At 41.0% G+C, this 21,983-nt stretch overlaps 1 protein-coding gene across 2 annotated transcripts in view; it reads left to right on the top strand.

Moving 5' to 3' along the window:
• AGK (acylglycerol kinase) overlaps window positions 1-20,557 on the top strand; it is a 31,521-nt gene extending 10,964 nt beyond the window's left edge. For both annotated transcript variants that reach the window (XM_085049537.1, XM_085049538.1), the window contains exons 4-15: window positions 77-152; window positions 1,502-1,594; window positions 2,521-2,553; window positions 4,504-4,598; window positions 6,630-6,699; window positions 7,481-7,560; window positions 9,592-9,649; window positions 11,960-12,101; window positions 13,201-13,298; window positions 14,080-14,150; window positions 18,138-18,222; window positions 20,082-20,557. In XM_085049537.1, the coding sequence (XP_084905663.1) occupies window positions 77-152; window positions 1,502-1,594; window positions 2,521-2,553; window positions 4,504-4,598; window positions 6,630-6,699; window positions 7,481-7,560; window positions 9,592-9,649; window positions 11,960-12,101; window positions 13,201-13,298; window positions 14,080-14,150; window positions 18,138-18,222; window positions 20,082-20,219 (1,039 nt within the window). In that variant the 3' untranslated portion in view covers window positions 20,220-20,557. The remainder of the gene's footprint in view (window positions 1-76; window positions 153-1,501; window positions 1,595-2,520; window positions 2,554-4,503; window positions 4,599-6,629; window positions 6,700-7,480; window positions 7,561-9,591; window positions 9,650-11,959; window positions 12,102-13,200; window positions 13,299-14,079; window positions 14,151-18,137; window positions 18,223-20,081) is intronic.
• The last annotated feature ends 1,426 nt before the right edge of the window (window positions 20,558-21,983 follow it).

Genomic DNA, 21,983 nt, shown 5'->3' with positions numbered 1-21,983 from the left:
CATTTGTTTCTTTCCTTTTTAATTTTTTTTTTCAGCCACCAGACTAATTAAGTAGTTTTTACTCTGTTATTTCTAGCAAAGCTGGGAACCTTTTTGAAAAGAATGCTGCACCAATTTTGCACTTGTCTGGCTTGGATGTAACTGTGGTTAAGGTAAGAACTGATAGGTTCTGCCACTATAGAAATATTGACTGCTCTGCTTTCTCCTCTTAAAGAATTGAAATGCAAAGCTGAGAATCTGAAATTCTCAGTTGTGCTGTAGACATCTTATGGGAAGAAATAAATACTGAGATATTAAGCCAATACCTAATCTTTTAAATTCACAGTTAGTTTACAAACAGTGTAGTGAGATTTTAATTTTCAGCTAAAGCAGTACATATGCTTGTTTGTCTGTCTAAAGCAGCCCTTCTATAATTCATGTTTGATAGAAAACTCTCTAAATATTTGAATGCTGGCTAGTGGTGCGTGCCCATCGCTGTTGAATTTGTTATTTCTGCCTGAACTTGAAGAATTCAAAAGTGAGGGACTTTGACATGCAGTTGAACTGTTCAGATTAATTAAAAATAACCTTTTATCTTTACACTGAAATTATTTCTGTGTCTCACCGAATAATTCAGCATGCCCATCCCAAAAGCAGAGTGCTGAGCTCTAAATGGGGTCAATTAACAGACAGATTTCTTTTGGAAAGGGAAGAACAAGGAAACATGAAGGGATTTTGATCCTTTTGCAGGTTTTTGAGGCTGTGATATGTGGATTGCTTAAAAGGCAGTGTGCCCTAGCAGCAAAGCAGTCTAATATGCATCTTTCTGTCTTGGAATCTTTTCCACCAGGTTTAGTGTTAAAATGCTGTTTTTATTAATCCCTTGCTCTGCTCATTCAAAATACACAGTCCCACCCTAAGAGAAGAAATTATTTTGGAAGACTTAAAACTCATGCTTGGTAGTGTCAGACCTGACAAGTTGGCAAAACAGGGCTGGGCAGGGAAGTGAGGCTGAGATGGCTCTGTGAAAGACATTAATTCTGCAGAAAACAATTTTGGTGGTTTAAAAAGTCAGAACTCTTTACTGCTAAATACATTGTCAGTAGCTGTCAGGCAGTGGCCTTTTATGTAGTTAATGCTGTGTTTCAGGAGATGCACTTGAGCACTTTGGCTGTTAAAAGAAACTGGGAGTTTTTCTGCGAGAGTATGGTTGCCTTCTGGATTTGTTTCAATGTTAAATTACCTGGAAAGATGATTATTGCTGTGACATTCTAGATCTGTTGAGTAAAATTTGCTCTGATATTTCTTTTAACCTCTGTGTGTGTGTGCTTGCTTGCACATATTATATTATGCATCAGAGTGGTTTTATAAGCTTAAAAATATCTCTGAGTGTAAGTAATATATAGTACTGTGTGCCTATATAAAAATAACAAACAGATGGGTAGGTGATTCTTTTTTCTCTAGGAGAGATAAACTAGAAATAGTGACTTGAGTCCTCATGTTTGGATTTCTGTTTCTTCAGACAGATTATGAGGGACAAGCAAAAAAGCTTCTGGAATTAATGGAAAACACAGATCTGATCATTATTGCAGGAGGAGATGGCACAGTCCAAGAGGTACTGCAGGAATCTGGTTTGTTGAGAATCACAGTTGGGCTGAGGGAAGATTGAGTCTGTGCAATGTAGCACAGACTCAATCATAACAACTGTTTTGCCCAGTTTAGTATCTGTATTTTCAGTAAATGTTATAACATTTTGGGGACAAGAACGCTCTGCTTTTTGGTATTGGTCTTAAAGAGATTATAGGACTGGAGACAAAAAGAGTGTGTGACATAACTATATTCCTAACTTTATTCTAGAATGAGCAAAATTTGTGGAGGAACGTGGTTCTAACTTTTTCTTTCTGTGTAATGCAGTTGTAATGGTTTTATTTTCAAAGTTCCTTCCTTTCTATATACTCCCCAAGAGGAATGCATACTTTGCCAGGTGGGAATCAGATAATTTAAAAGTTATGTGGGGATGATAACAAAGCATGGAAGGTATTTAATAAATGCTTGTCGTCAAGATGATTAATGACAGGAGCAGATCTGGGGGATACTCTCTTTTTCAAGTAAAACTGTATTTTATTCAAGAAGTTCCTGATTGCTAACTACTGATTTCATAAGACAATGACTAAATGAATGCAATGACCTTAAGAGAAAGTGATCAGAATATGTCTGCAAGTTCGTTCTGGCCTTTTGTTAATTGCCTTGACCAGTGCTGGTTTTGCATTGTGCAGAGCATTATTTGGTGTTTAAACATTTACACTGGCATTGGTTGTGGTGCCAGCATGTGCTTGGGCACAGTCATAACCCTGCTGATTCCAGCATGTTGGCAGGCTGAACATTCCTCCTTCCCCATGTTAACAACTGTAGCACCCTTCCATAAAAGAGTAGTTACTCCTTAAATCTTTTCAAAGAGCAAATGTGGTTAAGAAGTTCATGGCTTTTTACTGTGACTGAAAAATAAAATTCCTATTGCTGAGCATTTCCCATGTTTTTCAGGTCGTAACTGGACTTCTCCGTAGAGCAGATGAGGTGAGAAAATGTCATTTTAAAAACTGTGTTTATTTCTTGGAGTGTCCTGTGCATCCACTGTGATCTCTTGGCCTCAGCTGCCTTCAGCAGATCTGTGGCTTGCTAATCTGGAGCCAGTTTGCAGTGTAATAAGCCAGCTGGGCTACTGTCCTGCAATGCTGCCTGTTGTTCTTTGTTCCCTTTCTGAGGGAGTGCAGTGACTCCCAAGCCATGGCTTTGGGAAGTTTCCAGTGTCAGAGCAGGGATTGTGGAGAAGCCAAATGCTCAATTTTCAAAGACCCATGGACCAGCTGTGCATGCCACTTTGTTTGGCAGAAGCATTGGGCAAAAGTACATGTTTTTCTTGTATTTGTACAGGCTAGAAACCCAATTCAGTTATGGTCACACTCCTACTGCTTTGGGATTGCTTTGCTGTTTCTTCAAGCAGTGAATACCTGCCTATGCAGATGGCTGCACTAAGCAAATTTTAACCTCTCAAGGTGGATCATTCTGAAAGGAAATGAGGGAGATTTTTCTTTTTGAAGTGGGAGGACAGTGTTATTGGAGAAAGGAGGGAATCATTGTTCCCAAAACCTTCTGGCAGGAGCTGGCAAAAACTCAATTAAATGATCCAGACAAGATTATGATGATACCCTTGGCAGCTAGAATTGTATCTGTTTAGGCATTTGCTTTGTCTCAATGTGACAAGGGGAACTCTGCAACCAAGCCAGTATTTTTAAAGGAGGGCTAGTTATATCAATTCTAAGACATCAGTGTTTTAAATCTAACATTATTATTGTCAGATCCTGAGACTTTTATAATCTAAAGATAGTGGAATAAAAGTTTTAGAGGCTTCATTGGCTAGTTCCTTTTTTTTTTTTTTTTTGGCTTCTTATCTTGATGTAGCTTGGGTTGTTTTGCAGTAGTGAAGGAAATTCTGCATCCAGCACAGTTACAGGTGGAATACTGCATTGTAGTGTTGCATACTGCATTATAGTATTGCCACTGTGTCACTTCATGTCTGTGGCCAAGGAATTCTTGTCCTTCATGTTACTCTGTCCTAGGAGTAGAGATCTTGAATTTCCTCTCTCTGTGCCCTGCTTCCCTTTTCACTCAGGGGTGTCACACCACTGTTGCCTGCCTAAGAAGAGGCTGTGCAAGATATTCCAGAAGCCATTCCTAGCAGCCAGGGCAGCAGAGCTTGACTGCACGAGCTGCAGACAGCCTCTCATCTGCACACTGCAAAGCAGTGCTGAAGGAAATGAGAGCAGAGTGTTTGAGATGTGTTAGGACTTGCAGGTGACACAGACACAGCAGGGGAGAGTGGCTGGTGTGCAGTGAGACAGGAATTCCTGAGTGGCTGTGGATTGGCAGCAGTGCCCAGGAGGGGGATGGAGCTCTGGGATGTGTGGTAGTTTACACTGACTTGCTGACATGCTTCAAGAAGCGAGGTTTAATATGAGGTATAGTGTAATAACTTGCTCCTTCGACAAGCCCTTTGGCTGAACAGTGGTACAGAAAAATAACATGGTCATGAGTCACAAAAATTAGACCTTCTGCTGCTTCATGATTTGGATGGCAGAGGAATCAATTAATTTCCTTTCCTTAAGTGAGAAAATCTCGTTGCTATGCAAGGTTACTCTGTCAGAGGGGGATTTCTGCAGTGGTAAATGAGATCCCAAGCTTGTGAAGCCACCATCAGCACTAAGAAAGATGGCAGATTGCTGACAGAATCCATGCATTAGTTGGGCTGTGGCTGCCAACCTGCATGGAACAATGCTCTTACTGATCACAGAGAGCACCTTTGTACCCAGTTGGCAGTGGTGGGTTCACAGATTTGGGTGCCACTTTCTGAGTCATGGTGGGTTACTGCCTGGCTGCTCAGTGCCAAAGGGGTGATGCCAGACACAGCTGGGATCTCCACACAGGAAGCTTCATGCAAATGATAATTTACTCTCCTCATGTGTCCAGGCTGCCTTCAGTAAGATTCCTATAGGATTCATACCCCTTGGAAAAACTTGCACTTTGAGTCACACACTGTATCCAGAGAGCACGAATCAAGTCCAGTAAGTATTATGTGTTTTTGAAACGTATTTGTTTGCTTTCAAGGAGCAGTGCTTCTTAGTAGCTTGATGCTTTTCTTTTTCTTCTGTGTTACATAGAAGTTGGCAGTCTCTGGGCAGAGCCTGATGATTCTCTGGACTTGCCTGAGTTAATGACTTCCAAAAACTGACTAAAAATTAAAAGAAGGAAATGTATGTATTATTAGAAACCATTTGCTGTGGCTAATTTCTCTGTGATCGTGTGATGCTCAGAGTTTAAAAAGAAAAAGGGATTTAAAGGATCAGCCTCTTAGGGACAGAAAGGGTATGACAAGGATATAGCAAGGATATGACAAAATAAACCAAAAATAAGTCCTCTTTCTGACTCTTCTCCAGTCTTAAGAATTCAAGAAACCAGTCCTCATATAGCTTGGTTAGCACCTGCAAATTAAGGCATACAAGAATATGGGAAAGGTTGGACCCCATTACTGACTTTTACAGGGCAGGACTGACTTTTCCCTGCTGTGGGACTGGTGCTGTTAATAATCCAACAACCTGATTGTTGTCTTCAGCATCCTGGATATGACCCAGTCTGGTGGTATCTGTTGCCTGCAGTTCAGTTTGTTGCAAGATTGTTTTGTCCACTTCTAAAGAGAAAAGGGAGTCAAATAATCTTTCTTTTCCCCTCACTTCATTTCTTTACAATTTTTCCCTTCTTCTCATAATAATAAATATATTTGTTCTTGATCCTGACATCTTTTCACTCTCACTCTCCCACTAACTCATTAACATTTTTCTTTGGGGAATCCTTGCTGGTATCCATCATTCATAAAACCCATGAGTCAACTGGCATAACATCCTTCATTAAAACTACCAGAGTGCTTTGAAGCTCAGAAAGGTGGACAAGGCTGTAATCAGCCGCTAAGATTAAAATAATAATTTATGTTTGGGTTTTAAAGAAGCTGTTTGAAATGGATGATCTTCTTCTCCCAAGGTAATGAACTGTTCAGGTGAGACTGCAACATATTGGTGAAGTTGAAGGTTATTTGGTCAATAGGCTGCTTAACAACCCACACCAGTAACAGAACCTGAGTTATGAAGTGCAGAAGTGATATTTTTCAAAGAAATATTTGGGCTTTGGTTTCTTCAGCACTCTCTTACTTTGGACTGTAGGAATTGTAAAGGTCTTACAGAAAGATAAGAGTTGGGAGAGAAGATGGAGTGCAGGAAGAACAGTTTCTTTATCTGTCTCAGTATTGTAATCCTGAGGAAACCAAGGGCAGTTTCTCCCACTGATTCATGTGAATATTGGGCTGCATCTGAAAACTGCATTTTTGCCTTTTCCTGCTGAGACACTGGAAATATATGCAATGTGGGAACTTAATTTTACCCAACTTTGAATACAAGGAAGGGGTTTCAATCAAGTATATGCTTCAAGGTTTGAACACAGACTATTTAATGGACTTAAACACTTTGGTTACAAAATCTTTACAGCTTGCAAAATCAAAGTTCCCTGGCTATTTTCCACAGCTTAATGGAGCTCTAAATGACATGAGCACTGCTGATAGGTAGATTTATGTTGATTAAAAAACTTCAAAATAAATGAGCACATACTAATGTAGTTTAATCCCAGACACAGGAGTTGAGACCAGCCTCATGCTGTCCCCTTCTCTTTGAGGCTGTAATATTTGCCACCACTATAATAAAACAATTATTTGGGTCCTTAGTGTGTTAAATATCTGAAACAGCAAGTTGGCCTCTGATCTGCTAGGTTAGCTCAAGAAGGAGGAATCTCTCAAAAGCTTAGGCAGATAATTTTGTTTTGCTTTTTGTGGATTTTGCTGTTTGTTAGGTTTTGTCATGTGTTGCATCCATCCATTTTGCTTTCTGATTTCAGTTAAGTGCAACATGTTTCCTGGGGTTTTTACATTTGCTGAAAAAAAGCACTACCTGGACTCATAGTGGAATTTGCTGGGGAAAAATGTCATTTTAAAGCTTACTCATTTCTTTTCTTCCTGTTTGTTTCCCCTTGCTTTTTTTCTGTTTGTTTTGCAGACATATTACTAATGCTACATTGGCCATTTTGAAAGGAGAAACAGTTCCACTTGATGTCTTGCAGATCAAGGTGAAAGCATCTACTTATTTGGAGCCCAACATTCCTAAAACTTTCCTGTTCTCATGTGTTTATGTTTACATGGACATGTTTTCTTCTGTGTAATGCTGTCAGGAATTTTGGTGTATGATGTCAGCTGTTCTGGTGGAAGTCATTCCTCCACCATGTGCTGTGGCATCAGACAGTCTAAACAGAAAAAAACACTAGGATGCCTCAACATCCCCTTCCTTTGAGACTCAGAGAGTATTGATGAATACAAAACTTAGTAACAGTGATATTTCCTTAGTGATGGTCAGAGATAGCAGTCTGCTGATTTGATGCAGTCATGTGTATCGTGAAATTATTAGCTTCCTTTGACAAGCTGAAAAATATAAAATGGGAAAACCTTTGACTACGCCCTGTATGGTTTTTGGATATTATTTTTCTATTCAGTTGTGGAATGGACATTTCTGCAGCGAGAGCATTGTGTCACTGTGCAGAGCTCCTTGCTTTTGGCTGACAGTCAAATCCACAAAATGAAATGGCCATTGCTGGGTGTGCAGTCAAACTCAGGCTACCTCTTCAAAACTTCACCTCTTCTATTCCTCTCTGGAGCAGAAGGAATGTACAATGCTTAAATTCTGCTAAGCTTTATTGCTGTTAGCTGTTCGTCATACCTCTTCTGTTGAATTTCACTTTTGGGATTTATCAGAAGTCAGTTTTAATGCAGGAATGCTCTTTTTCCAACTTCAGAAAATGAAGTCGGAAACAAGGTAAGAGAAAGCAATTTTGCAATGTTTATTTTTCTTCACAGGGAGAAAAGGAACAGCCTGTGTTTGCAGTCTCTGGTTTAAGATGGGGATCTTACAGAGATGCAGGAGTTAAAGTTAGCAAGTAAGAAAATACTGGTTTTTGAAACTGTACCTTTTTTAGCATCTATTACCTAAAAAGACACTCTCCCCCCTCAAGTAAGTCTTTTTTCAGTGTAGGCATCTGACAGGCAGAGGCACCCACACGTTAGGTCTTGCATTACATATTTGGGAGTGTAAGATGTATCAGAATTTTTGTAATTTGAAATAAACACTTAATTTGGCGCTGCCCTATTCTTTTAAGTATTTACTTTCTTCTTGCCTTGTAGTATCTGTTTCTGGAACTTTACTCAGATTGCAACAGGGGAAAAATCTCTCCCTTGAGTAAAGTCTAAGTAAAGTAATTGACCATTGTTTTTCATCATCTGCCAATGAAAAGATTCATGTGCACTCTGAAACTCAATCCCAACAAGGGACATCAGATGCTGCAGAAATGCCCTTCAGTTCCTGCTGGAAATGGCATGGGCTGTGCTATCTGATGACTGTTCTCTGAATGATAAACTCATAATTATTGGGCTTTCTCCAAATGGATGTTTAGCATGTCACTGTCTATCAAATGACAAGCATTATCTGGTGAAGGAGCAGCAGGGCCAAAGCAGTTCACTTCCCAAACTCTTCTGGAGGAAATGCAGCTCCAAGGAAATACCATGTGCTTTGTGAATGAGCTGTATGTCAGGAAGGAGGAGGTAGCAGAACTCTGGAGTCTGTCTGGCAAATACTCGAGTAGGTTTGAGAGGTGATGTGGGATGGGGGAGATGCAGTGAATGGTCAGGGTGTTTGTCTCTGGTTTTCCAGGGACATTCTTGGTCCTGTGTAGGTGCTGACTTGGCCATGCTGCAGGCTCTCTTGCTAATTACAGCCCCCAGTTCAAGGAATTGCACTTCTTTTTGCTCTGCACTCCTGCTGGGCTTCCTGCCCCTGCCCTGGTTTTCTCCTGGTGTCAGCTTCACATCTTTCCCTGCAGCACTTCCCTTTTGTCACAGTCCTTTGGGCTCAGTGCTGGAGGCATGACCTCACCTTTGGTACGTGAGCTTTGTTCAGCTTTGTTTCCTTCCACAAATGTTTTGGAATGCAGAGAAACACCTCCAGCTTGGAAAGCACTTCAGCAACCAATGAACAGGTGCTCAGAGTCTGCTTGGAACAAGACCCTCGTGTTACTTGTCCTGTTTTTATACTTTTCCACTTCATCCAGTTTTGGGATGGGTTTTTGAGAGATGGGTTATTGGGCTAAAATATTTGGTATATTCCAGTACAACTGATTTTACACTGAAGACACCTACTTAAAGCGAATTAAGCCATAAGAGACCATTCCAGAAATTTGTCTGATTGTCCCTCTGCTAAGCACTGTCCTGCTGGAGACCTGGTGCTGTTTTATGTTACTATTTTCCAGACAATTTAATGGCTTGAGGGGAGTGGTGGGACAGTAGTAGCCTTAATGATGTCTTTCGATCTGCAGTACTCTTGAGCTGGTGGTGTTTAATGTGCTTTGTTGACCCTCTTTGGTGGAAGACAGTGATCAAACTGTGTGCCAAGCCTGCCTAAATACAGTCACATCTTTATATTCTGTACAGTGCTGGGTGGCTGGCAGGATTTTTATTTTCTAAACCTCTGATTTCATTGTGAGAATCCTTTGGGACAAATGAATGTTGGCTGTCACTGAAGCTTTTGATTTTTTATTTGTTTCCTCCAACCTTTGGAAGTATGCCTTAATGAATATTGTGGAGATGCATACCACCAGCTGTCAGACTACAGACCTTTAAATCATCCCCACTTGTCTCACATAACAAGGTAAAATTCTGATAGTGAGATGTCCTGCTGCCTGTAGGCAAGACTGTACACTGCATTTTGGTGATGTGTAACTCAGGAAAGGGATGTCACTGCCAGGCTGCTGCTGGTGTGTAGAAACTATCTTACAGTATCAAAAAGCTAAAGGTTGTCAGGGAGCTCAAACTCAGTGGCAGACAACCCCGTGTGCTCTGGCTTCATGCAAGGTTTCTCCCTTTCCCAGTATTGACCCCTGGATATCTTAGAAGTTCTATTTCTGTTCTTTTTTCAGGTACTGGTACCTTGGGCCTCTGAAAACCAAAGCAGCTCACTTTTTCAGTACGTTGAAGGTAAACGTTACCTGTGAGGAAAGCATTTTTGTTTGGCAAATGAACAGGCTGACTTTGCTTTATGTAATTTATCTGCAAGCTTTTGTAAAGGATCCTGGTAACAATATAAAATGGGAATGAAACTCAACTTGTTAAAAAGCCTACCAATTGATGGACTTACTGCTGAAGAGAGGAAAGGGAAGAGAAATATTTTTTTAAAAATTTCTTTACTAAAGATCCATTGCTGCAAGATCACCAGGTGAAGCCAGTAACACCCCTGTGAAACTGGTGAGCAGCAGTGGTGGTGAAGTGCTAAAGTGCTCAGCCACCTTTTCTCAACAGGCTTTGTAATAACATTTCATTCTGATTTATTCATCTGGCAGAAGGGTCTATAATTAGACTGCTCATGCACATTGATAATCAGACTTCTTGTGTAGTAAAATGAAGATGAATAGCTTTTATCTCGCCTTAAACTTTTCTCCTTCTTAAAATTGATCCTGCAAAGATTAAAATTTGACCTGCATGAAAGGCAAGGCATTTTCATTCACGTGGTTTTGCTGTTCTCTGAACATGTAAGGAACCTCATGAAAGGCAGTGGAAATACCCAGGAGTTGGTCCAGTAGATCAAACAGTGCAGTCTAGCCATGCTGTCTGTGACAGTGCAATGCTTCCTTTATAGGAAACTCCTGTAAAGGGGAGTGGAATTGTATCCAGGAAAGTTGGGCTGGGTTTTCCACCCCATCCCAAGAAAATATGAGATTATGGTTATGTGTGCTGGCATTCTAGGTAGAAACCTATTCTTCATTTCTGTCAAGGTCCTTTCTCACTTCTGTTCAGTCCTTAGGCTCAGCTGGGGGCAGTAATAATGGATTTCTCTGGTGAGCTGTTCCTTGTACATTAAAAAGATCTGTTTAACCTGTTGAAGGTTATAGACAAGTTTCTACCTTATCTCTCCTAATTGTGGTATTCATTGCTTTATGTGCCTCTTATGTTACCATTTGGTTAATTTCTGCAAGAAGTGGCCCCAGCCTGTTGAGCCTAATCTTTTCCTGGCTTGTTTTTGCTGCTGCGCACTTCATATTTTCTGATTTTACTGTAGGTGTCTTTTGAAACAGGATGGCCTGTATTTGAAAAAAGTGTAATGGGAAAGAGCTTACCTCTGATATTGGTAGGGACATTGTTATGAGTGTTATCATCTCTTCTGAAATATACAGGCTTAAATTATCACAGCATTGCTGCTTTTCCATTTAATCATTAATATTTATTAGTATTTATTTATTAATAAATTTTGTGTATTGCCCTGCTAGTACAACCTCTGTTTGTGCTGCTTATTATGTAAGTATGAGAGTGGAGTCTTTTCTTGCTCTCAGAGGTGTGAGGTGAATTAGCTTAACCACCTGTGCTATATGATCCAAAACTACTTCTGAAGTTTTGTACATAGAAAAATAATTGTATTGAGTCCATGTAGGCTCTTGGCTGTGTTGTTTCAGTTTATACATTTAAAAAAACAGTTAAATGATTCCCTCCCTAAGTCCTATGTTTGGAGCATTCCGGAAATTATTTTCACAACAATGAGAGGAAATCAGCATTGTCAGCATCTGGAGATATTTCAGAAGCTAAGGTTCTTCTGTAGCCCTAGTACTGGAATCTGAAATATCACCAAGAATAATGTGTTAGTACTTTTATTTCTCTTTTTAATTTTTTTCCCTAAGATGCTTTATAAAGCTCACGTGACTTGCCTTAAAACCTGTTGTGTTGCTGTTTATAAGCACCTATCAGGTCACATCTGGATTGTTTGAGTTGCTGCAGAACAAAGGCCTGTCAGGTTTTAGTGCCCTTTGGCTGCACACAGCCCTGTAGTCTGTCTGTTTGCACTGCGTCCTGCTGAGCAGTTTCTCTTTGAGGTTGCCTTTGTGCCATGCAGAAACCAACTGTGCTTTCAGACATTAATGTTGCCCTTGCTGGGTTGGGTTGTTCCCTCCAGCCAGAAGCAGCTGTGTCACCCTGCCACACATCAGCAGCAAAGAAAACATCCCTTCACCCTCTGTTCATAGAGGGGAAAACACCCTCACTTGTGTGCAGGGAAGGATTAGGTTAGTGGGCTTGGGAGCTGTGGGTAATCTTTTTGAAACTGCAGGAATGTCATCTCACCAATGAATCTGGAGACTGGAAAGCCATAAAGCAGGCTGAGGCAGTTGGGGGGTCTGGGTAGCTCTGAGGACTTTGTGGGAGTGCAGAATACACAGGCTACAGGACAAAACAGAATGAACAGGTAAGGGCTAAACAAAATGCCCTTTTGTCTTCTGTATTTCTTTTCCATGTGCATCCAAGGAGTGGCCTCAGAAACATCAAGCTGCCCTCCTGTATTTGGGTCCAACTGAGAGACCTCCAGAAGAGCCAGAGGAGAAATCCAGACCTCCTTTGTATGTGAGGCTTTACAGACGAATTCGATCATACTGGTCATCTCCAAAAGGTGAGCTGGGTGTGTTTTGTTATAAACTCACAGGCAGGCTCTACTCCTCTAATGGATCCAGGATGTGTTGAGTGGAGGGTATGTCTACTTTACTGCTCTCTTTTTTACTACTATTATTTATTTGTTTGCTTGTTTTTTTTTATTTTTTAATTTATTTGAACTGTGATTTTTGTGAAGATAGCTATGGTGGTGTCTGTCAGAAATACAACAGAGTAGTCCTGCCAGTGTTTGTGTTGTCATAAACAAAGATTCATTTGTAAAGAACCCAGGGCATTCCCTGGACTCACAGTTGCCATTGTCCATAGAGGATGCTTGGCACTTCTGGGTGAGCTTCTTGACATCTGCTTCCAGCTGAATGGCTTCTTAGTGAACCAGGGAGAGAGGAGCAGCCCTTGTTTGCCAGGGTGGGGAGAATTGCTGACACAGAGCAACAAATGTTACTTTAAATAGAACAGTAAAATTTGGGCCATGCAGAAGCCCTGAGTTTCTCTTCTACATTAAATTTCTTTCTGTAGCATAAACTTCTTTATGTGCTCTGAGCCTCCTGTGGGTTGGGCTGCTGTCTGGGCAGTGCACATGGCAGGCCACAGGAGGAAGGAGAGTGTGTATTTTGCACAGTCTGGTGCAAAGACCTCATTCCTCCTTGGCCAGCAGGGAGATGCCTACAGGAGCATGATCCAAGTGACCTGGATATGGGAACTGAACTGTGGAGCTTCCTCCTGTAGAAAATTCGTGTTACCACAGCATCCTGAACATTGGATTCCTGGTTTTGGTAGCAGCACTTCATGGGTTTTCTAAATGTTCCTGTAAGCAGCCCAGGAGATCTGTTAATCCCTGGACATAAGGACTCACAGGGCTGTGATGTACTGTGCATGACAGTCTTTTCTGCTACTCTGTAAATGCTGATGGCATTTTTTTCTTTTCCTCAGTACTCCCAAGCTCCCTTCTCCTGTTTTACGATTTGGACATTTTAGAGAAAAAAAAACCTAGTAGCCAGAATAGCTCATGGCATGGTTTTTGTGTCTAGCATCGTGCTTCATAGTAATCTGTGTAATTAAATTCCACTTAATGATTGATATCTTCTCTTCCTGATACGCAGCATTACCCCAGGAGGTTGCCCCAGAGGACTGGGAAGAACTGAAGCTCTCCACCATTGAGCTTTCCATTGCAACTCGGAACAGACAGCTTGATCTAACAGTAAGACCACAATATAACTGAATTCCAGCCACTCCTGTCCCTGTGTCTCCCCTCAGATTGCTGCCCCATTGAAGAGAAGCTGATAAAGCCATACAGATGCAGCTCAGGCAGTGCCAAGACTACCTCTGCAGAACAGCAAAGGAATAAACCAAGTTACACTAATAGATGCATTTATTTTTACTTTTGTCATTTTGATTGCATCTGCACTAGGAATTTTGCCAGGACAGAAATATTAAAATAAATATAAAAATAAATTGCATCTTAATCAAAGTTGCTTTCCCGGAAAAAGCTTTAATGTATACTCAGTTTAAGGGCAGGTTTTAAATAGGGAAGAAGCAAAGTAAGGAGTTTAAAGGATTGTTACCAAGGACACTTTGATTTCCAATTTGTATTGTTTAAAATTTTCTTACTGTAGTGTTTGGTGGCCAAATGTTGTATCACTGTACTATTGCTTAAATTCATGGAAAACCCATTGAATAGAAATTAAATTAGTAAACCTGAGAGATCTGCTATTGTCTTTAAATGTAACAGGAAGCCAAATGTGTGAGTCATTATTCTGGTTCTTGAAAATTTATTGAATATTCATTAATGGGAAAATACTGTCTGTAATTTATAATTCAAATCTCAAGTTGAGATCTGGAAAAAGCATGAAGTGCAGAAATGCATCTTCTGCCTCCTTTTGTAGGACAAAGGACTGGGCATTGTGTGAACATATTGCAGTATCATGGGTGTGGCATTTTCAGATGTTAACTGCTTGATTACTGAATCCTTTTTTGCACAGCGCACTGAGGACTTCATGGACATTTGCATTGAAGCAGAGAATGTCAGCAAAGGGCAGTTTGTTCAGAGAGGGTGAGTGTGGGAAGGCTGCAAAAAGGGGATGGGACCTCTGAAAAGTGTGCTGGTTTTCTCTCATTTCGTGCTGCAAAATTCAGAAGCAGAGGGCTGCAGAGCACACCAGTCATGCTTCATGGGGCTAAAAATTTGGCTCTTTAAAATTCTGACTCGTTTTCAGTTTCTGTAAACAAGGCAGAACTCCAGAACCTGGAGTGTCACTATTCAGAACCTGGAGTTCTTCCTAGCTTCTGAGTTTGCTATACTGTTAATCTTTCCCCCTGTTGCTATAAATCAGTACTGCTTGGATATTATTGTCATAACTGAGTTTTACAGGCAGCCATGCAGACTTATCCCCAGAATCTTTTAGCCCCAGCTGCTCAGTGGATTGAGAGGTGGGTCTCACAGCTGATAGGTTAGTACCAGTGATACCTGGAATTCTTGAACTGGGGTTAGACAGGCAGTTTCTGCTAAGGGAAGAGCTTCCTTTCTCTCTGTTGAGAGAAATTAGGTCTGAGCTGGAAGAACTTCTGGAAGATGTGAATTTGAACAGGGACTTAAAGCAAAAGTATTAGTCCCACTTGGACAAGGAGTAAGAAGGTTGCAGGTATGAAGAAGCAGTGTGTGGGGAAAGTGTTACTGCTTCCTTTGTGCTTGTGATGTTTTCTTGTGGTGTTCTTGTTCCTCCTGCTCTCATCAGACACAAATCAGAGCTGCTTTTTCCAGCTCCTTTATACAGTCCCACTCACAAATACATTGCGTCTTCAGTGCAGGTTTTACCAGCAACAGATTTTCCTGCCAAATCCAAGGGAGCTCCTCTCCATATTACCTTTTTATTTGCTGTTTTCTCAGTCTTAAAGCTCCCTCTAGTGAAATCAATGGGAGAATTTCAGTGCAGTTTTACCTGCTTGTCATAACCCTAATAATTCCTGCAAGATACTAGTTTATGATACTAATGGCAGCTCCAGGCCCATTATTTGAACATCCCAGGAGCCTCAGTGGGAATAGAATCTTCTGACCTATGCCTACACTGTAAGCCAGGTTACCACCTGCAACTGCTTTTAAAATGCATGGGCATGTGGCCCATAGGTTGTTTGGGGCTGATTTGTTTGCTTTGAAGGTTTCAGAGGGGGAGAGGAGGCTGTTTTCATATTAGAAGCAAAAGGAATCTCGTCTCCTAAAGGAGGGAGACAAAGGAGGTGCTGTTCTGGATTCTTGAACATTTTGCTAGCAGAAAAATGCAGATGAGTTTGTGTGATTTAAGAGAGGCATATTCAAGTGTATTCCCACTGTAAATAATATCTCCTGTGTTGACTGGACATGCTTCCTGCAGCAGTGTGGCACATTTCCTGACTGCAGTTACAGTGTCACAGAGAAAAACCCTCTCAGGACCATTAACATTGCCCTGCTGTTGAGAGCTAATTAGAGGCAGTACTGAGAGCTTTGAGCTGTTCAAGCAAAGTTCAGAGAAACAAGCTCTTTTGATTAAATAGTGCCAAAAAGCCTGCAGGTAACAAAGAAAGACAAAGAGGGGTGTGTGGGGTGGTGGAGCAGTGGGAGGGAGTGATTAGTTGTACAGAGAGGAGTTGCAGCAGAAAAATTGTGCCCTGTTTTTTCAAGGCAGAATTAGGGTATTCAGAGATCCCACTCGTGCCCTTGCAAGCTGGGTTTGAGTCCAGCCCATTATCAGAGGCCCCCCATTGCCTAGCACCAACAGGGTTTCTCTTTGCTAATGTGTGAAGCAGCTCTTTCTTTTTTCTTGTTTTATAATGCATAGTTTAAACACCAGAATTTGGGGGGTTGAAAAGGCTTTTCGGGGAAATACCTTATCAGTGCAGATACCAAGGGGTTTTTATATTGGAGAGGGCACTAACATGAGCTGATGAGAACTGATGGGTCACACAGAGAAAACACACATCCAGCAGGAAACTACCATGCAGGCTGTGGCAGTGTGTGTGTCTGGGGAGCTGTGGGGTGCATCAGAGCGTGCTGGAGGGCAGCAGCTGTTGGATTTCAAAGAAAGGAGGAGGTCATCCCAGGTGTATAAAAGTGCCCTCTGGCTGTGGATCAAATTTGTGTGAACAAGAGCAGCTGCAGCAGCCATAGAGCTGATGTTTAGATAAGGTGGGGAAAGAAGAGTTGGTTATAATGGAGTGCTTGCTAAGAAGTGCTGCAGGGAAGGAGAGCAGGGATGGAAAGTGTGGCATCAGTAATCCACACCCTGGTAGCCAATTTAGATTCTGTATATATAAGTATGGAGAGCTGTCACTGCAGGGCATGGGAACAGTTAGCAGCTACAGTGCAGAAAACTGGGGGTTTTTGTTAGAAGTCTTAGTCTGAATCATTTAACATTGGCAGCTTCTGGATATGAAAACTAGGTAGGTTTCAGGAACAGGCAGGTTCTCTCTCTGCCTGTGTTTTTGTGATTCAGCATACAGAGTGGGATGCAACAATCAGTGGAAATTTGCTGTTAGGCTTTTGGTCTTGTTCCTGTTTCACATTGTTGCTTTGAGTTAGGAGCAGAGTCCAAGGGAAGTGAATTCTGATTCTTTATACTGGGCCACTAGAGGGGCAGTCACTGCAAGTGGAGTTGTGTCTTATTTGCTTCTACCACTGTTCTCCATTGACTGATCTTTAATTCCATGTCTTAGCTCTTTTGAGTTTATCTTGACCCCATAATTACATCTCTATAGAGCTTCATGTGCCTTCACTGACCAAAAAAATCTGCTTTTTCACCAGAGTACCATATGTAGGACCTTGTATGTTAAACTGCAAGCAGGTTAAACTTTCAGTGGGGAATCTTGCTGATTGTTTGTACAGCACTGTATAAACTGACAGTATTGCATGCCATCAATGATTTATAATTTATGTTGCTGGAGGATGTTTAATTCCCTCACAGTCACTCATCAATCTTTTAGTGTATACATATTTGATTAAAACCAAACTTTTCACAGTTAATATTGCTTCCGTCCTTCCCTGCCCTTTCCTTAGCTTTTCTTTCTTTGTCTTTGATTATCATCTCCTGTTTCAACTCTCTCTTCTCATGTTCCTTCTCTGGGATTTTCTGTGACTGTAGGAGGTACTTGCCTTCCTTGGGGCACAGAAGACTTGGTGTACAGGGAGATTCTGACATGTTTTTGTGAGTTCTTTTCCTGGGCAATATTTAAATACACTCTTCTTTCATAGCAGTTTCATTTCCATCCAGAGATGGAAATTTGGGGACAGCAGGCATTGCCTGTCAGAGGAATAGCTGTGATAATTCTGCCATACTTGAGAGTTGTGGTGTATTAACAGTGTAATTCTCTGCTCTTCTCTTTGCTATTTGTGTGTTGCTGTCTGTGCTCCCTTTTGACATCAGCAGAACTAGGAAATGAAACAGCATTTACCCAAGTACTGTACATACATAAGAATCTCACAGGCATCAGAAGAGAGAAACTGACAAAACTGGATATGTTATTTGGGATGGATAAAATGATGGGGGTTCTTTATGAGTGATAACAAAAGCAGCTGATAAGAAATGTCATGCTGATTGGTGTTGATACGAAAAATGTGGAGGTTTTGTTTGTTTTTATAGTAATTTAGTGGTTCAATACTACTAGAATTGTCATTTTTTGGGTTGCTGGTAAGTTTAGGTGCATGGGATGTGAAGAGATGGTAGTCGCTGCAAGAAGTGCACAGTTCAGCATGGAAGTGAGCACAGACCTGTGCCCTGAGTTCAAATATTCAAAACTGTATGAACAGATCTATTCAGTGAGCCTCAGAGCAGAAGCTGGTTGGAGGATGTTGGTGCATTCTGATATGTATTGACTGCAGCCCAAGAAAGAAGGTCTCTCTTACTTTTTCACAGTTAAACCCACAAATATTTATGTGTGTATATACATATATATATAAAAGCTCTAAGTTTACCAAATGCATAGTGATTTACCATAACAATATGCCATCCCTGAAGAAGGCTGTTTCTGAGAGAGACATGTCCTTACCTTACCTCTCTTTTGGTTTGGACAGAAGTGAAAAGATGCTTGATCCACATACGTGCCCTGAAGGGAGTCAGTGCATCCAAGCCAGCAGATGCATCTTGCAACTTCCAGAGGTGAGAAGCTGAGAGAGTTGAAAAACTCTTTCACTTTGTTTCCTTTTACCTATTGATGCTGCACTTTAAGAAATTCCTACTCTTAATCTGGGAGATTGATTACACTGTGAGTGAGACACTCAGTTGCACAGTGCAGCCCATGAGTTCCTTGCCAGGACAGACACATTGCAGTTCCTTAAGTGGTCTGTAAACCTGAGGGGGAGCTTTCTTCTGCCAGTAAATAATGGCAGATATTCTGTGAAGACAGTGGTGGTGGTTAAAGGATCTCTTGCTTGAGTGTATTGTATGTGCACAGGAAGTTCTACCTGAGCATGAGGAAGAACTTCTTCACTGTGCAGATAACCAGGCACTGGAACAGACTGTGCAGAGAGGGTGTGGAGTCTGTCTCACTGGAGATATTCAAGATCCACCTGGACACAGTCCTGTGCAATGTGCTCTGGGATGACCCTGCTTGAACAGGAAGGTTGCAGCAGATCTTCTTTTCCTTAGCATTGAAGATGTGTACATTTTGCCCTAGAAGGCATTGTGCTGTAGAGAAGAAGATAAATATTAGAGACAAAGGAGGGTACAATAGGGCAGGGGAGCTCAGATCAGTATAAAGAAGTGCCTCAAAACTTTGAAATGATGAAGCTAAGAAAGAAAACAAAACTGTGCCCACCTATGTAATTTAAATTGTCTTTTCCTGCCCCTGAGCTGTTACTGTGGCACTGGGAGGACAGTTTCTTGTTTTTACAAGGACATGAAATCAATCTGATCGGTAGTTTGTGTCTTCAAGTGATCCATCATTTGGCAAAATAATTCCATATTAAGGGAGAATAGAATGTGTTGAAAGGCCAAAAAATCTGTCGCTACCAAGTAAAAATCATGAATTATGAAGCCATGATTAACCAGCATCCTAAAACTCTCATTGAATTCAGATCATGGCAGTTTTGTGATTCTTGAAGAATACTTTGGAGTGCTGGGCCTAGTACAGCTGGGCCATAAGTAAGGGTTATGGTATAAAACAAGCTGTTCATTCTGCAGCTGCTGCTAAGATCTCCAGAACATGGGTGAATGGAACAGAGCAGTGCTGTGCAACTCCATGACCCTGCTCCAGTGAAGGAACTGGAGGCAGATCAGATGAGTCTCACCAGCATGTTGATGGAGTTGGACTGTTTTGCTGTGCCTGAGACTGCAAAAACTACTCCTAGTTCCTCTAATGTGTGCTGCTCTGGTGTCTGAGTTCCCTTGGAGTTGGTTTGAGTATCCATATAGCACAGCCCTCCCATGAGTCAAGGGCACACAGAGCAGTCACTGAAGTTGTTTTTAGGTAAAGTCAGCCTGCCATTTTGATGAATGGTTTTAATCACATGGTGACTTTATCAACATTAAAGAAAACACTTGAGAAAATTCTACTGCTGAGTAATTCCTGGCCAGTAAATTACTTTGCATCTCATGTTTCAGATCAATATAGTGAAACAATACTGAAAGGGGTTTGTAACTTGGATTTAGTAGAAGCTACTTAACAGGCATTTTTGCAGATTAGTTTATGTCACCACTGGCACACCAAGATCTAAGTGCACATAATTGTTGTTCCAATAGCACAGAATCCTTCAATATAAACAATGTGGGTCATTAAAGCTTCCTAGCGTTTAATTATCACTAATTAGTAACTAAGTGAGGTAACATCTTATGCACCAGCCTTTTAATACATCCTGTGCAGTGAAGGATAGCTCTCCCTGTGTTGTGGGGAGCAAAATGGGCTGGAAAGCACAGAGAGAGTCATCTTGGTTGAGACTAAGTATTCAGCTGTGTTAGTGAAATCAGGTATCAGCATTACAGCCCTGCTGAAATAATGTTTAACTGTTCTGTGCACCCAGGGCACTGAGGGATCCTTTGGCATTGATAATGAGGAGTATGAAGCCATGCCTGTGGAGGTGAAGCTCTTGCCCAGGAAACTCCGGTTCTTCTGTGATCCCAGGATGAGAGAGCAGCTGCTGCAGGCAGCAGTACAATGAGCATTCATGGCAAAGGAGCAGTGTTTATCAGTTTTACCAGGGGTTCTTCAAGGCTCATGAGACCTAACTAACTTGATTAACCCCACTAGACTAATTAGCCTTTTGGCTGTTTTTATGTGCAAGGTACTTCCATTGGAAGTGTATGATTTTACTGGTCTCAAAGGGGTTAAAAATGCAAGTGAAAATTCTGAAAAATGCATGTTAACTTGATGGCATCTTTTTTTTCTCTTCCCCCAAGAAGTCATCATTGTTCCATTTACAGCACTGCAGGCTGAGTGCTGTGTGCCAGATGTTACTGCTGTAATGCAATTGTATATTAAAGTAAAATGAAAGTTTAATTGTCCTTGTGTTCTAAGAGTTTAGGTCTACTTTACCTGTGTATAAATTTCACAAAACCTGGGATCCTGGAAAAAAATTACTTCGAGGGGAGTAATACTAAGGAATTCTATGAAATGTTACAATTGCCATATTAAACCAGATGGTTGGTTATCTACTCTGCCACAAATTGGAGATTGGTGATACAAAGCTTCACAGCAAGTTCAGAAATGGTGAGACAAAGCTTTGGAGCAAGTTTAAAAATTCCCCCTATGTATCTGGATATTTATTTTAAATTTTTTCATCTTGCCAGATTCAACAGCACAGAAGCACAGAGTTCCAGAAATTATATAGTAGAAATATATTCCTTTGATCAAGTTTAGGTATATTGCACAGAAGCAAATTGGAAAACATCACTGACCCAAAGCTGTATGAAGTACACGTGGAAAGACTCTTTAACAAGCTGAGTGAGTCTTCTTTTTTTTGTAAAGACTCCTTTTATTCCTGCAGTAGTATAACAGCAGTAAGGAAATCCAAATAACTTGTATTATTTATTGTGTCTGATTGCTCTTCTCTAATGTAAACAGTGCTCACCACTTCGTATGCAACCTCCATCCCCTTGAGCCTCAGTACCATAACTAGTTTTGTTGCTTTTATGAGCTTTTGTTTATAGCTTTGCTTTAATTGCTGAAAGGAAGTATTGCTGACGTAGGCAGCTTATCTGTTTTCCTTATTGTAACTTAGAAATTCACATGATTCTGCCTTGTGTACAGGAGGAACAGAAATGGATCCTTATTTTTCTGATGTGATTGTCTGTAGTCCCTGTGTTACGCTGTGGTCTAGTCGAAGGTCATGATGACTCTGCTGTTATCAAATTCAGCAGCTCTGTTAAGGAATGAATCCTGGCTGCCTGTGCTCCAACAGCATCCTCTGCTGGAGACATCTGAAAGGAAAAATGCCTCAAAAAGGGAAGCAGGGTTGGGTTTCTGTATGATGCTGAAACCAAACTGAATGCTCTTCTTCCCTGAACTATAATGTGGAGAAACTAATTACCTAAACTAGGTCATCTTTAAAGTCCCTTCCAACCCTAGCTGTTCTGTAATTCTTGACTAAGATCGAAGGGGTATAAGCCTGCTAGATCTTTTAATAGTTATGCTGGTGACAGGAACTGGTTTGTGCTTTTAGTTTGCAGCAATTAAGAGTGCCCTGGGTCACTCTCCAAGGAACATGCTGGCTGTGCTCTGCTTTTTGTTTGCCACAGAGACACCTGGAACATTGCAAGGGCAGTTCTCACCACTGGAGTTTTTCCTCAAGCTGATGTTTCTCTAATAAAATCAGCAATGTGTTTTTTCTCCAGTGGCAGGAAAGACAAGGCAGCAGCCATTTCAAAAAGGTAAGCTTTAATTGTATTAAAAAATACCCATGTTTTTAGTAAGCAGTTTCTCTACA

Source organism: Lichenostomus cassidix, chromosome 1Ab (genome assembly GCF_008360975.1).
Source record: "Lichenostomus cassidix isolate B80296 chromosome 1Ab, HeHo_3.0, whole genome shotgun sequence".
In the NCBI taxonomy this organism is placed as follows: domain Eukaryota; kingdom Metazoa; phylum Chordata; class Aves; order Passeriformes; family Meliphagidae; genus Lichenostomus; species Lichenostomus cassidix.
The sequence above is the reverse complement of the archived record's forward strand: the minus strand, read 5'-3'. Positions and strand labels throughout refer to the sequence as shown.